Here is a 15,664-nt window from a genome sequence, read left to right as displayed (position 1 = left end):
TACATCATCAGAACAGGTTTCAGAGTAGCAGCCGTGTTAGTCCGTATCCGCAAAAAGAACAGGAGTGCTTGTGGCACCTTCAAGACTAACAAATTTATTTGAGCATAAGCTTTCTTGGGCTACAGCCCACTTCATTGGATGCATAGAATAGAACATATATTAAGAAGATATACATACAGAGAACACGAAAAGGTGGAAGTTGCCATACCAACTCTAAGAGGTTAATTAATTAAGATGAGCTATTATCAGCAGGAGAAAAAAACCTCTTCTTACTATATGTTCCATTCTATGCATCCAATGAAGTGGGCTGTAGACCATGGAAGCTTATACTCAAATAACTTTGTTAGTCTTGAATGTGCCACAAGTACTCCTATCATCAGAACAAACTCTTACGGTGTGGCTATCTTACAGAAGTTTAACATGTTTGAACACAGTTGTGAAGAATCAGCCTTGCTGGCATGATGCTGACCATGACCTGGTGCCCAGTGTATAGATGAAGAAAAATCATATTTGGTATTGTGTGTACTAACCACAGTCAAACCCTGCAGATTATAGCTTCAGAGAAGGACTTCATTTCCAGTCTCTGAAATCTTTTTTGAGTTCCAGAGAAACAACAGAGCAGAGTTGAGAAATACAATAGACACAGTTACATTTTGTGCCTGTTTTGGCCACTAACGAATGATGTGAAGAATGCTGAGAGATGTAATGTTATTGTGACGTTACCCCTATAAAAACTCTAAATTTAAAAAATAGTTAAACTTCTAAACCTTTTTTTTTTTTTTGGGCAAGGAACTTTGAGAGTAATTTCCAGAGTACTTTATTCAGGTGCTAAGGGCAGAAGCTGATTGGTCATTCCCAAAAGACTTTAGAAAAGCCACAACCACAGTTTTGGCCACTCAGATTCCCCCCTTATGGAATGCAACAAGCACCTTTAACTTGACATCGCTACTCCTTGAGTTGCAAAACTAGACTGTTCCACTCCTACAGAATCCCATGTGGGATGGGTGATGGGACGCAAAGCCTTCTGCCTCAAGGGGACTGGTTTGACAAAGTAAATGCTGTTACCATCTAATGGTGATCTAATGTCTTATGTGAAGTGCCCAGATGGCTCAAGTCCCATTGCTAGTGGTAAGAAAAAGCTACCATCAGCACTGGCCTCCTTGGTGGCCATCTGAACACAGAGGCAAATGACTCAGGCCTTGATCCACGAGGGAGGAGCTCTGTCTGTGCACATCCTGATTGACTTCCCTGGGACTATGCAAGGGTGTAAGAATCTGCCCGCCTGGATCTGGCAAGATCAGGGCCTAAATGAGCCGGAAAGAATGAACACACCTTTCTCTTCTAGGAGTGCCTCTCTGGGATACATTGACAAGGACAGTGTGGAAGAAGCATATGCTGTCTCTGCATATGCTGTATCTTCTCTATAATAAATACAGGCTTTCAATCCCCAGGGCTGTCAATCTGGCACCTTTCACCCCCATCAAATGTACTTAAAACGGTATTAAAAATAGTTTTAAAAATACATCTGGACTGAGACATAGTAAACAAGGTTCCACCACCTGGGAGTGCTGTTTCTATTCAGTAATTTGTTATTTGTTTCTTGTCAAAGTAATCTGCAAATTATTCTTTTTAAAATTAGGCTTGTGCCTTTTTTTTTGTTTTGTTTCTTTTAATTTATAGAGAAGGCCTTGAATTGTTTTAAGTCAGCTGTGGTTTCTGCTTGGTTTTGCAAGGCCTGCATCATTAACTGTTTCACTGCTGATAGTTTTAGCAGAATTTCAGCTTTTCTGTAGTTGTGGGCAGAGCCTGGGTAGATTAGCTCCACATTTTGACCAGTACGAGTTATGCCATTACATGACACTGCAGTGAGATCAGCCTAGCACAGCATATGTACGCCGATTTAAATTTTAAATAGCACCCAACATTCTTGCAGCCTTTTAAAAACTCAGAACAAATCTTACTGACAATGTGTATGGCTGGAGAACAGACTATATTTTAGTGCCTAGTTAAGATTATTTTAAGTGTTTTTGTTCTGTTATAATGCATGCAGATTCTTCCATATATGCTCTGTCAAGTTTATTCCAGCCTCCCATCCCAGTTCCCAAATGATAGGGAATCCCAAAGTGCTGGGCTTTCTGCTGGTGTCAGGAAAATCACTCTAAGTGAGGGATGGAAACGCTGCTGGGGACAGTTCTGTGGAATGAGCCTAATTCCATCTGGCACCCCTTAGCATCTGGTGCATCTCAGCGCTGCAGTCCAGTTTCTTCCATGTACCTTTCATCTGTCGGTGTGTCTGCTGAGCCCTTAAAACAAGTCACTGAACAGCTTGAATGTAGTAATTATAATTCCCATCATAGATCATGGCTGAGATTGCCAAAGCCACACCAAGGTGTGTGTGCCCAGGCTCCATTGGAATGAATGACAACCCAGTGTCCACATCCTTTAGGCAATTAGCCCGATCTCAACCCACATATTTAATTCAGTCATTTAATCTCAGAGTTTACCTGCTGGCCTTTCTTCTTCCTCATCCCTAACCTGCCTGTCCCACTCACTGGATCAGACACTCCCTGCGGCACAGGCAGTCTACTCACCGACTTTTATGGGAGTTGGGTCAGGCCTGTTATGATGCCAGTGTGCTGTGCAATCAATGCCAGCTTCCCTCGAGCCTTTTCCTGTTTCTGATTTGAAACAGCCACGTGGGCACTGGTCACTCAGAGTTGTGCTTGTGGCTTTAACCCTTGGCCCTTCGCCCACCCTGGGGAGAATAAGGAAGTGGCATAATTGTATTTATGTAAGTGAATTTAGAACGGATGAATGGCACCAGCCTATTTGGTGACCAGAACCAGCACAGGCCCCCAAAGCAAGAGAAGGCCCTGTCCTCTCTAGTGAAGGAGGGAGGAGGGAACCCAGAAATCAACAGTTCATGGGGAGAATTATCTAAATCTCTATTAGAATAATCTAAATCTAGATGATTGTTATTATATCCAGTCTTGGCTGTTCAGAGTTGACCAGGCAGGAATGAGCTGGTCAGAGTAGGGGGGTGGGAAGAGAGGCTTTGTGATAAAGGGGATCTGATTTCTTTTAACTTGAGCAGGAGAGAAATGAGACTGGGACTCAGGAGATCAGCATGTGCAGAAGACATTCTGCACCATAGGTTCACAGATTCAAAGGGCTTCCTGCAGAACATAGGCCAGAGAACTGCCCCATAATACTCCTGTTTGAAATAGAGCAGATCTTTTAGAAAAACTGCTGATCTAGATTTAAAAATTGCCAGTGATGGAGAATCCACTGCCACCCTTGCACAACCAACCAAGTATTGGCTCTTCTGAGATTTGTGAACTCAGAAGACTGGATTCAAAGTCCAGAATGCTGACCATTATACCATAGAACCAGTACAGTGTATCTGACAGCACCAACCAAATCTTTGATGGGTTGATTCTGGAATCCCACTGGCACCTACATGTAAAGTTGCAGCCATTGTATTAACCACTTCATAGCTACTCTCCACCGAAGCCATTGTGGGGACATACCAGGTAAAGGTTATGGTACCAGGGATGCATTCAATTCATTAGGTTTGTTAGGGAGCATTAAAGCAATTAAAAATCCTTGCCAGGGTTAATTCTAAACACTGCCAGAAATGTTGCAGCACATGGAGACATGCATGACAGGTGAACCCAGTGTGTGATAGATTTCAGTGGGAGTGGAAACAAGAATGTCATTGGCTTATGCCATAAGCATTCTTAAAATACAGAGCTTGCTAATGAGGGAGCACCAGCTGGGTGATAACTCTTGAGATTTCCTGGTATGTTGGACTAATGCTGTTCTTTTGTCCTTTCCTGGGATAGGCGTATGGATGCTGGCATGCCTGAATCCTGACTTCAGAGACAGAGGAATGTGGGCAAAGTTCACAGTCTCCAAGTGCAACACTGATCCAGAACTGTATTCCTATGTGGAAGATTATGAGATGATACCAGATTACTTGACAAATGAAGGCAATGGCCTTCAACCTAGGGGCTTCCCCAAGAATAAAAGATGGCACAGGCTGTGTCTGAGAAAGCATCGTAATGTCACTTCTTCCGAAAAGGAAACAGAGACGCTCAACCCCCAGCTAATACCCTGCTTGAGAAAACCCAGCCAGCCCCTCAAATTCAATAACAGATTTCAAAACAGCAGGAAGAATTCCATGGACCCCTCTTCCAACAGCAAATCAGTGCTGTCCGATCTACATGGCCTTTCCCTATCTTCTCAAACAGAGACTAGCTTTGAGCCAGTATCTTATGATTCCTTCTCAGAAGAGGCAGGATTGTCAGAAATGATCAGCCCTGACCAAGGATTTGGACACCCTTCTCCTGAAGGAAACTCAACAAGCTTAAGTGAAGTGGTCCATCATAACACAAGTTCAGCAAGAGCTGCAGCAGCTGGCTCATATCTCTTCTTTGGAAAGCATAGACCAATTCAAGCTGTAGAGATGGCTAAAGAGAATTTAGAGCTGCACAAGTCAGTAGACAATGTGATGTTCCAACTAACTGCTCCATTAACCAACTTAGAAAAAATTCTTAAAGGGAATGTTACTTTGGCACAATTAAAAGAATCAGCATATGTGATGGGCCATCAGGAACCTTCTTTTAATGCTGAAGAAACTGGTCTTCAAGAGAATGATAGTTCACTGCAACTGAATGTCTCAAAACATGATTCTAGGTTTCAAGAAAGGATTCCATTACATGATGAAATGCCTCTAGAATTCAAGATTACATCTTTAAAAACACACATACCATTGAATGATACAAGAGCTACAGAAATGACTTCATCAAGTAATGATAACACTTTCCTTAAAGGGAATAGTACTTCAGCATCATTAGACAAGTCCGCAGATAACACAAGTATACATGTCATCACCTATGTGAACAGTGGGAAAGCATTTATTAAAAGCAATGGTGCACCGATACAACTGGACACTAGGTTAGAAAATGACACCAGGCTTCAAGAAGAGGCTTCACTGGGTCCTTATGAAACTTCTCAAGAAGGAAAGTTAAATAGCCCAGCACATGGTACCATGCTTCAGGAGAACACACCAGCTACAAATGGAGAAGTATTCTTTGAAAAGACTGTAGAGACGTATTCAAATGATACAGGAATTCAAAGGACCCCTGCACCACATCAGAAAGATCTTCTCCTTGGTAAGACTAACATTGTGCTGTTAGATACCTATGATACAGCAGATCTGAGCCTTGCAGAAAAACGTCTATTGGACCATGAATCAGGACAGGATAAATCTCGTGATGGTCTGGGTCTTTCAAATGTAGAACACTCCTTGTCTGCAGAAAGTAGCATCAGGCTAGCCCCAGATAAACTTACCAACAGTACAAGCCTTCTAAAAAAACCATTTCTGGGCCGCAGTGACATTTTTGCCACCAGTTATGTTACTACACAAGAAAGCAATGAATTAATACTGGGGACAAAGTTTCAAGAAGCTACAGAAAGTAAGGGAATGTCTGAAATGGAGAACGTTGACGTACTCAAATTAAATGTTATGGCCAATGAGAGGAAGCTTGAAAAGGGCCCTTTACAAAGCAGCAAGGACACATTTCTTAAACACAAGGTTACTGCACTAAGTTTAGATGAGCCAACAAATGAAGACAACAGCTTATTAGATAATGAGGACGTTTATCTCAACAGGAAAGTGCCTCCAGCAGAGCTAATGGACTTGATAAATGATACAGATCTCCTGGAGGCCAGTTCATCAGACAAAGAAGGAACACTCCATAAAGGTAAGAGAATGGAGCTGGACTCGGACAGCCAGACCCCTGGAAAGCTAGTGCAAAGGACAGCTGACAAGCCCTGTGATCAAAACTCTCAGGGATGCAGCGTTCATGTAAAAAAGAGGTCCCTGGAATCACATAGAACTTTACTGGAAGAAACAGAGGTGCAGCAAGGACTGGAGGATAAAGCCAGAGCATTGAAGGGAAGGCATAACTCTGGCAAACGTACAGGAGGAATCGGAGCTAGGCTCAGAGGCACTATCAAGATAAGTAACAACGACAGAGCAAACCCACTTGCTGCTAGGCCACTCTTGGTAGCCACAACAGCAAGAGATCATGGAGCAACTGGCACTGATAACCCCACAGGATATATCAGGGATGTGTCAGCTTCTCTTCAACATCATGCCAGCAGTCATGAGCCACCAGCAGTAGAGGGACACTATGACAACCAAGGTGAAAGTGATGCAACTCAGAGAGGAGGTAACTCCTTTCTGAAGGTGGAAGAGTCAGAGGAGGAGAAAACTAGTGCTACCTCTGCCTATTCCTATGAGAAAACTACCAAAGAGGAACAGGAGGTAGGAGCTGAGGCAGACACAAAGCCCACTGCATCTGCAGGAGAGCACACAACGAGTATGGTCCCCATCTCAACACAGGTTGTGGGGCAAGTGAGTGGAATTGAGACACCTGCAGTAATTGCAATGCAGCATAAAAGAGGTGTTGACTGGGAGGCACGTTTGAGCTTGCAGCCCAAGGGAAATGTGACAGATGGGGAAGTGAGCACTTTGGACCAGCAGGAGCTGAAGAAAACGTGGATCTTCGGTAAGCTGCAGCGGGAGCTCGAATCTAGTGCTGTTAAGGACCAAGTATTAGGAACTGAATCTAAGGATTTTCCAGCAAGCAAAGAGGCCTCAGAGATCCTGACAAAACAGGCCTCCAAAGGAAACTATCCATTTCCCCAAGATGGCGTGGCTCTCAACCTGACCCTTAAAGGGGACCAATGGAAGCTGAAGCACAGCCATCAAGAAAATCAAGTGTTTAAAAAGGAAGATGCCATTCCCCTCTCAGATAGTAAAATACAGACACCAGAATGGAAGAAGGAGGCACAGGAGGTAGATGGGACACAGAGCAGCAGGGAAAGCATCGGCAAAGCAAAGAACAGGAGTTCCACTCCTGGATCCAAGGAATATTTTGACACCCCTAGAGAACCCAGTGCCCTAAACAACACGGTCAAGTCCAACATCTCAATGCCCCAGAAGGAAAAATCAGACTATGATGACTACAGCAAACCTGAGAGAGACACTGACGAGTTTGACATCTATGGGGATGAGGAGGACCAAGATCTGCGCACCTTCACTGGGAGGGTCCAGCAGTATTTCATTGCAGCTGTCGAAGTGCTGTGGGAATATGAGAGCCAGAAACCCCAACACTTTCTAAAAGTTAAGTAAGTTTTACCAGACACATCCTTCCCCTTGCATGAGGCATCTTTCCCACCCTATTGATTGCTTTCCCTTTTACAGCACAGCATGGATGAACAAAGCCAGACAAGGCTTAGAGATCCATCCAGGGCACGTTAGATGGGGTGGGATCTGAATTACTACAGAGAATTCTTTCCTGGGTGCTGGCTGGTGAGTCTTGCCCACATGCTCAGGGTTTAGCTGATCGCCATATTTGGGGTCGGGAAGGAATTTTCCTGCAGGGCAGATTGGCAGAGGCCCTGGAGGTTTTTTGCCTTCCTCTGCAGCGTGGGGTGCGGGTCACTTGCTGGAGGATTTTCTGCACTTTGAGGTCTTTAAACCACGATTTGAGGACTTCAGTAACTCAGACATAGGTTAGGGGTTTGTTACAGGAGTGGGTGGGTGAAATTCTGTGGCCTGCATTGTGCAGGAGGTCAGACTAGATGATCATAGTGGTCCCATCTGACCTTAAAGTCTATGAGTCTATGAGGGTACAGGCCCCACCATGAGACAGACACTGAGTTCCAGCCCAGGCTGTCCTATTCATGATGCTCCACCCCAATAGAGTCTTGTCTTCCTCTTGAGTGCTTGATCTTCCTTCCAAGTGTAGCAGCCCAACTGGCAGCAGTCAACTGAACTCTGCCCTGCTACCTGCTGCTCCACTTCGTTGAGGAGTTCACATCCTCCCTAGCCTGAGCCCAAAGATTCTGGCTGTAATGTGTCCTCCCAGTGGTCTGCAGTATCAGTTTGCCTTACCAGGTGAGGGGCAGGAGTTGGAGCTGCAGACTTAGTCATTGGCTTCCTATAGACCTGGCAATGCTAAGGAGATGTAGTTGAAGAATGAGCATCACATTGGTCTGTGATTAGTCCCCTACTTGACAGTTTGTCCATACTGCTGGGGGACGCCAAAGGGAGCATCCTCCATGGAGCACTGTGTGCTGTGTGGCTGCTGAGCTGGCCACAGCCATGTCCAAAACAATTGACTCAGAGGAGGGGCCAGCGAAACACCTGCAAGATGAAGATGGGGGTACTCTTAGCTACCTCCTCTGCTCTCAGTCTGAATGCTACCCCACTTGGATTGCTCTCCAGCATGGCTATGAGCACTAAACACTCAGAACCTAGAGAGGGTCCAAGACAGCAAAGGCTGGAGCTTCTGTAAGTACCTGACTGTACCTCAGCCCCTGGGCTTCTGAATAGATTCCAGTCAAAGAAAAGCTGCACCACAGAGAAAATGCCGACATGTAGAGCCCCGTGCTGATACAATTTGTATCTGCAAAACAGTTCGTGGATATAAAGCAGATAGCCACAGATTTGCAGGACTCTACCGACATGTCTTGACAGCTACATAGATCACTGTCACAGTCAGTTCATGCTTTGCCTCTTGAAGGACAGTCGGAGCCCTGTGGCTCCTGGCTTGGCTCTACATTCAGACCCTCTGCCTGAGCAGGTATATAGCGAGATCACAATGCCAACAGAGGTGCTTGTTTGGGGAGTTAGCCGAGGGACTAAAGCTGTGATGGGAGTCAGAGTGGAGAGAGGCATTAGAGCCCAGATTCCAATGTCCATGCCTCAAGCCTTCCACTCATCAAGCCTGGCTGGTGCCTTCCCACAGGGTGTGTCCTTTCTTGTTCTTGCAGCGGCCCAAGTAGGGGCTGGAGGAAGCCCTTCCAGCGGTACAAGAAAGTGGTTTTCCGAGGGTACCTGGACAACTCTTTCACCCAGCCGCTGGCACGTGGGGAGCTGGACGAGCACTTGGGAATCCTGGGGCCATACATCAGGGCAGAAGTTGATGATGTCATAATGGTGAGTGAGACTGAAAAGGAAAATCCCCATTTCCTTAAAAGGCGTTAGGACGTTCCCAGTGCAAAGCTGCCTCTCTTTAGTTCTAGGTGGGTCTTCCTGCTACCTCTTGTGCCAGGACCTGTTAGCACCAAAGGGCTGTCTTGCACCATAGGCTGGAGTTAGAAAACTGCCCGTCAAGGGCCATGGCTGAGTTCTGTCACATTCACTTTACTCCGCTGCAGTTCCTTGGGTGTGTTGGCTCTCATTGTGCTGACAATGCAAGGGTATTCTGTGGGGCTAACACAGTCCCAGCTCCTCTAAGGTGTTCAGGCACCTAACTCCCATTGATCAGCACTTAGATATCTGTGAGGAGCTGGGCTGTGGTACCTAGAGGCTCCCGCTGAGATCAGGGCCCCCTTGTGATGCTCAGATTGATAGTGAGAAATGGTCCCTGCCCCAAAGAGCTCACGATGCACATAGACAAAGGCTGGGAGGGGAAACCGAAGCACAGAGCAGTGAAGTGGCTCAGCCAAAGTCATTTAGCAGGTCCAGGTCACAGATGAGGGTCTCCTGATCACAAGAGCAGTCTCTGTAGAAATACCACATGGCACTTCAGAGAAAGAGTCTCTGAAAAGGCAGAAGGAACAGGGAAGAGAAGAAAGCTAACTGGGATTCACAATGGCTCCCATGGGAGACACCCAAGTCTCCAAGTGCAATCAGGCTCTGATTCATCCTCCCTAAAGAGCAGAGGACCAAACTGAGGAATCGTGTATAAACTCAGGCCTTGCCTACATGAGCAAGTTGCATCAGTTTAATCGATTGCTAGACCTATCTATTTAGTGCAGACTCCTGTGTGGACACTCTTATTTTGGTTTAAGAGGGGCCTATTTCAGTTTAGCATCAACTTGTCCCAACTGGACTCAAGCTAAACCCAAATAACAGCATCCACAAAAGAGTTTGAAACTGGATCAACTTCAGTTCACACCTTTGGCTAAACTGGTGTAATTTGCTCATGCAGACAAGGCCTCTTTTCCCACACAGCTCCGGCTGAGCTGAGTGATAGTGCGAGTTTGGCTGGGCAGTGTAAAGCTGGGACCCAGGCTGGGGTCCTTTCTTGCTGACTGGCTGAAACTGAGTCCAAAGACACCCCACCAGTCCAGTGTGGATGAGACCTGTACTCATCATATGTACCAAGGAAGAGGGAAATTCTTAGCATACATAACCCCTCTGCCAGGTGAAGCCAGCAGCAGCAAGGGCCAGATTCAGTATCTAGGGGTTCCTTTTCACCAATACAACACAAAATCATCTCGAGCTCCCACCCAGTGACCTGGGACAATTACACAACACCCCCTGGGCACTTCTAAGAGGAAATACTTCCTCTCTCGCAAGCACAGAGTCTGAATGTAGCAAAAACTTTTAATAAAAGGAGGGAAGTAACTCCACCTTAATTTGGGAAAATCCCACAACTAGGGTTCATAAACATAAACCATGAGCAAAAGACCCACCCCGAAGTAAGTTGGGCAGTGTCCTTTTCCCCTCAGGTTCTTAAGTCCAGCAACCAAAAAGTCCCTTTAACGTGCCCGTCCCTTCTCTGCACCCCACTCACAGTTGCTGTCTTTTGGCCAGTGCAGCCCCAGAGTTCAGAGGTTCATCCACAGAGTTCACCTCCCACCCTGGGTGGAAGAGGGTATAAGGAGACACCTTACACGCTCTACTGCTCAGGCACTTGCTCATCACCACACCAGCCAATTGCCACACCTCTCTAAGGGGCTCTGCTCTGGTCCTCTCCACCAGCCACCCAGCTACCCACTCACCAAGGTGTCTTCAGGGCCCACCACTTAACACAGCTCTCAGTGATTTCAGCTGTTAGTGCAGGAGTTTCACAGTTGGTGCACACTAGGCAGTCTCTTGTAATAGAGATATTGTCCCAAAGTAGGTCTAATACTTAGACCTAGGTATTAGTGATTTCAGCTCTGTAGCTCATAAGACACTCAATTGAGTCTAAATTAGTTCTTTTATTATACCAGAGAGAGAGCATCAAATAGTGCTTAGGACCCTTAAACAAGACCCACACCACCAAATACAAGTACTTATCCCCAGCCTTTCTCAACTCATTGGGCTTTGGAACCCATGTCCCCTGCCTAGCGAGTGCCGTTCAGTTGAGGGTGAGTCCTTTCATCGGGGTATGCCAGGTACAGTTCTCCAGCCCTCGGTTCACACAACAAGGATAACAACCCTTTATTACTCCTGTCCCAATAACAAGGAGACCGGGGAGCCAACACCAACCACAAGCGATCATTTGGACAAGCAATCATAGAAGATTAGGGTTGGAAGAGACCTCAGGAGGTCATCTAGTCCGTAATCACGTCATGCTGAGCACCTAGACAGGGTGGATGTGTCCACGCAAACAAGATCAGCTCCTGAAGTCCTTTTCCACAGCTCACCACTAGATGTCAGGGGAGAGCTCATGCAGACTCCACTTACACATACAATAGGGGGTGGCACAACCCTGAACTGGGGAAGAAGAAAAGACCAGGTAGTATGGAGCCAGAGGCTGGAGCTTGGTGAAAAAGCAGTGGCAAGGACTGGCCTGTGTTTGACTGACACTGGGGAGAAAACACAAATCCTGCCCATAAAAACACATGTACCTTTCCCAGAGCCAGTAAGAGATGCACAAGCAGAATTGAGGCTAGGATCTGTCTCACTGGGCTTCGCTAAAGAACAACAGCAGGAAGGGTATGGGGCATAGCCAGTGCCCTACCCAGAGAAGGAGTGTAGGCAGTGCCCTGGCTCCAAGATTCCTCCCACAAGGAATGTAACCCTTTTCTTTGCTTCTTTCCCCCACGGTGCAGGTTAGTTTCAAGAACCTAGCTTCCCGGCCTTACTCCTTCCATTCCAACCTCTTGCCCTACCAAGGAGGCCTGGGGGAAAACAACACACCTAGCCAGGAAGCGGTGCAGCCCGGCGAACTCCGCGAGTACTCCTGGAAGGTGCTGCCCCAGATGGCACCCACTGACAATGAGTTTGACTGCAAGGCTTGGGCTTACTTCTCCAGCGTTAACCTGGTAGGTGGGAACCATGTATGAGAAACCTGTTGGTCTCTCTGCTAGCCATCTCTGCCCTCAGCTGCCTCTCAGCCAGAATCCCAGCTCCCCTGTTCCATGCAGACCCAAGGGGGTTGGTGCCTGGGACACTACTGCATAGGATATTTCTGTGACACATTGATGGGGGCTTTTATTGGACCATTTGTGAATGGGTCTGAGAGTGTGTAGAAATAGAAACGTAGGGCTGGAAGGGACCTCGATAGGTCATCAAGTCCAGGCCCCTGCAGAACCAAGGAACTCTAGACCAGGTGTTTGTCCAACCTGGTCTTAAAAACCTTCTGTGATGGAGATCCCACAACTTCCCATGGGGGCCTATCCCAGAGCTTAATCACCCTGAGAGTTAGAAAGCTTTTCCTTCCACCTGGTCACATTTCACAGGCCAGATCCTCAGCCCCTCTCTGGCTGCTTGTGTGACCCAGAGGTACAAAACTTCCCCTGCCTTGGTGAGTCCTTAGGCAGTGCAGAGCCATGCAGGGGGCATGTCTGGGGCATCCTTATGACTGGCCCCGTGCAGGCTATGGATAGAGCAGCCGTCAGACTTAAAAATCTAGTCCTTCTCAGCCACAGCCTAATGCTCACAACATCCTGTACCATTGTCCAAAGAGTTTCAGGTGGGGCAACTGAGGCACAGCAGGACTAAGCGACTTGCACAAGGTCAGGCACTGCATCAGCAGCGGAGCTGGGAAGGGAACCCAGCAAGTCAGAACTATAAATCAAATCAGAGCAATTCTAAGTGTGATTCCTCCCCTATGTCAGATTGGGATCAGAGAGGGAGGGGGCTTCTCCCCCTGCTGAAACCCAGCATACCTCTCCCAGTCCCAGCACCAGGCTCTGCACATGCCTTGCTCCTCTCCATTTCTTGGCTTTTCAGCTGTGAGTTGGGAGCATTCATAGCCAAGGTCTCTTCACCTGTCTGTCTAGTCTGAGGCTGCACATGCTGCTGGAGTTTGGTTGGCACTCACAGGGCGCTGTTGGAATCTGACAGGCACAGAGAGAGCCATCCTGGGATGAAGCACACGCTTCCAGAGTCCTGCCTGACAGTGGTTAATGTTGTTCTGAGTAGCCACATTGTGGATGGGGTGGAAGTTAGGAGTGGACTCTACATTCCCATTACTCTCTGGTTATTTTCCCCTCTTAGGAGAAGGATCTGCACTCTGGCCTGGTTGGGCCGCTGCTTATCTGCCGCCCTGGCATCTTGAGCCGTGCCTTCAGGAGGCAGCTGGAGGTGCAGGAGTTCTCTCTGCTCTTCACTATCTTCGATGAGACCAAAAGCTGGTATCTCGCCGAGAACATGGAGAGGAACTGCCCACCCTTCTGCCAGATCCAGCCAGACGATCCTAATTTTAGAAGGAGCAGCTACTTCCATGGTAAGAGCTCCGGCTTCTCTCCCCTCCCTACCCAGACAGCCCACGTAGGAGGGAAACTCTGCAGGGGCTGCTGTTACAGCAGCAGTCTAACTACCAGAGCTCCAGAATCCCCTTCCTTGCCCATCCCCTGGATAACAGCAAGAGGGACCTCAGCCTACTCCAGCGTGGCTGCTGCTGTCTGCAGACTTTGATCCACTCCCCTGCCACAGCACGTCCCAAGTGTGCTCTTCTCCTCCAGCTATCAATGGTTACGTGATGGACGCACTGCCTGGGCTGGTGATGGCTCAGCACCAAAGGGTGCGATGGTATCTGCTGAATGTGGGCGGCACTGAGGACATCCACTCGGTCTATTTTCACGGGCAACAGTTTGCCATCAGGACGAACCACGAGTATCGAATGGGAGTCTACAACCTCTATCCTGGTAAGAGCTGACCCAGGTGCTGGGAGCTAACCTGTCTCCTGGAAAGGACTGACGTGGGAGAAGCAGGCATGCCAGCAGCCTAGCTCCAAAGAGTGCCCATCTAGCTTAGTGCAACTGATGCACTATGATTAGGGTGGACATGGCACCATCCTCACATCAAGGGCTACCTAAATAGATGAGTTCCTCTCAGCCTGAAAAACAGGCCCTGGAACCAACCCTGCCTTGAAGAAGTGGATTCAAATGGCCATTTGCTCATGCAACCTTACTGGCTTTGAAGAGTCTTGTTCTGTTTGTCCTTGTCCATGACTAGGGCTCCTAGGAATGAGTGGTGGAAGCACCCTAAAAGTGGGCGGGGGGGGGCCACAGGTGCCCAAACCATGGCCCCATCCCAGTGCTGTACTACCCCCAGGCCCAGCCCCCGCACTGGCCGTTCCCCCCTGAAGCTCCACCCTCATATCATCAATTCTCCGTGAGCCCCTGCCCTCACACTGTCCTTGCCCCGCCCTGCCTCTTCCCCCAAGATCCCACCCCCTGCTCACTCCTCTCCACCCAGTAACCCCCGTTGCTCAGCTTTATGGCTGGTAAAAAGTGATGAGGCCGTGGCCTCCTGGCTCTCCCGTTCCGGTGCCCCTACTCCTAAGTGCAATGTAATACAAACAATTCATATTTTTGTTAATTATTATTAAGTATCAAATTCAAGTGCATTTATTGGGCCAAACTCATTCCTGTCTATCTGCACTGGCTCTGATGAAGTTACACCAGGGAACAATTTGACCCAGTCAATGTTCTGTTAAGGCTCAGGAAGTAGCCTGGCACCCATACCACCCTTGGGCAGTACTTTACTCTGTGAGTAGTCCAGTGCAACTGGCATCATGGCAGCACAATCTGCCGACTGCCTGCTCTTATCCGCTAGAAAGAAATAATCCTTTGTTTTGCTGTCCCTCCTCTTCTCCTCACCCAGGTGTCTTTGGGACGGTGGAAATGCGCCCCTCCCACCCAGGAATCTGGCGGGTGGAGTGTGAGGTTGGAGAGCACCGGCAGGCTGGAATGAGCGCCCTGTTCCTTGTGTATGACCCGAGTAAGTGACTCTTCTTGTTCTACAGTCCCCTTCAAGGCAGCCCGGGGGAGGCAAGTGGGGCAATTTGCCCCAGGCCCTGCAGGGGCCCCCACGAGAATATAATATTCTACAGTATTTTTTTGGAAGGGGCACCCAAAATTGCTTTGCCCCAGGCCCCCTGAATTCTCTGGGTGGCCCTGGTCACCTTCGCTGACTCTTCATTCACCTCCTGAGAATTTCATGTTAGACAGCAGGGGGGAGCATTTTCACAGGTGCAGAAGTAGCTGCCTAAGGCACTCTAGAGAACAGGGCTCCGGTCACTTAGGTGCTTTTGAATATTTTACCCTCGTAGCCCTCAAATTTGGACACACCGGTTTTCACCCTCAGTCAGCTGTGGGCGAATGAGAGTTACAGGATTGAACAATCTAACCACCTGACCAAGCCTACAGATGAGACAGCAGGATAGCTACCTGCTGTCATTCACATCTGCAGTGAATTACACCCCCATCCAATAGGGGGCATGTGACTATGGGTGCAAAACTGGAGGCCAGCTTGAACCACCTTTAAAAATTTGCCGCCAGCAGCCTGATTTTTCAAACCCTAAGAAGCTATGGACCACATACAAAAATGTGTGTGCACTTATCACCACCACTGCATGCGCCATCCAGCTGGCTAACTGCAGGGCCGCCCGGGGGGGGGGGCAAGAGGGGCAATTTGCCC

The 15,664-nt window shown here is 47.9% G+C and overlaps 1 protein-coding gene across 2 annotated transcripts in view; it reads left to right on the top strand.

Moving 5' to 3' along the window:
• F8 (coagulation factor VIII) overlaps positions 1-15,664 on the top strand; it is a 72,758-nt gene that overhangs the window by 36,014 nt on the left and 21,080 nt on the right. For both annotated transcript variants that reach the window (XM_030575762.1, XM_030575761.1), the window contains exons 14-19: positions 3,846-7,200; positions 8,851-9,016; positions 11,848-12,060; positions 13,238-13,466; positions 13,705-13,887; positions 14,849-14,965. In XM_030575762.1, the coding sequence (XP_030431622.1) occupies positions 3,846-7,200; positions 8,851-9,016; positions 11,848-12,060; positions 13,238-13,466; positions 13,705-13,887; positions 14,849-14,965 (4,263 nt within the window). The remainder of the gene's footprint in view (positions 1-3,845; positions 7,201-8,850; positions 9,017-11,847; positions 12,061-13,237; positions 13,467-13,704; positions 13,888-14,848; positions 14,966-15,664) is intronic.

Source organism: Gopherus evgoodei, chromosome 9 (assembly GCF_007399415.2).
Source record: "Gopherus evgoodei ecotype Sinaloan lineage chromosome 9, rGopEvg1_v1.p, whole genome shotgun sequence".
Taxonomy (NCBI): Eukaryota; Metazoa; Chordata; order Testudines; family Testudinidae; genus Gopherus; species Gopherus evgoodei.
Note: the sequence above shows the minus strand (reverse complement) of the source record. Positions and strands in the feature narration are given on the sequence as shown.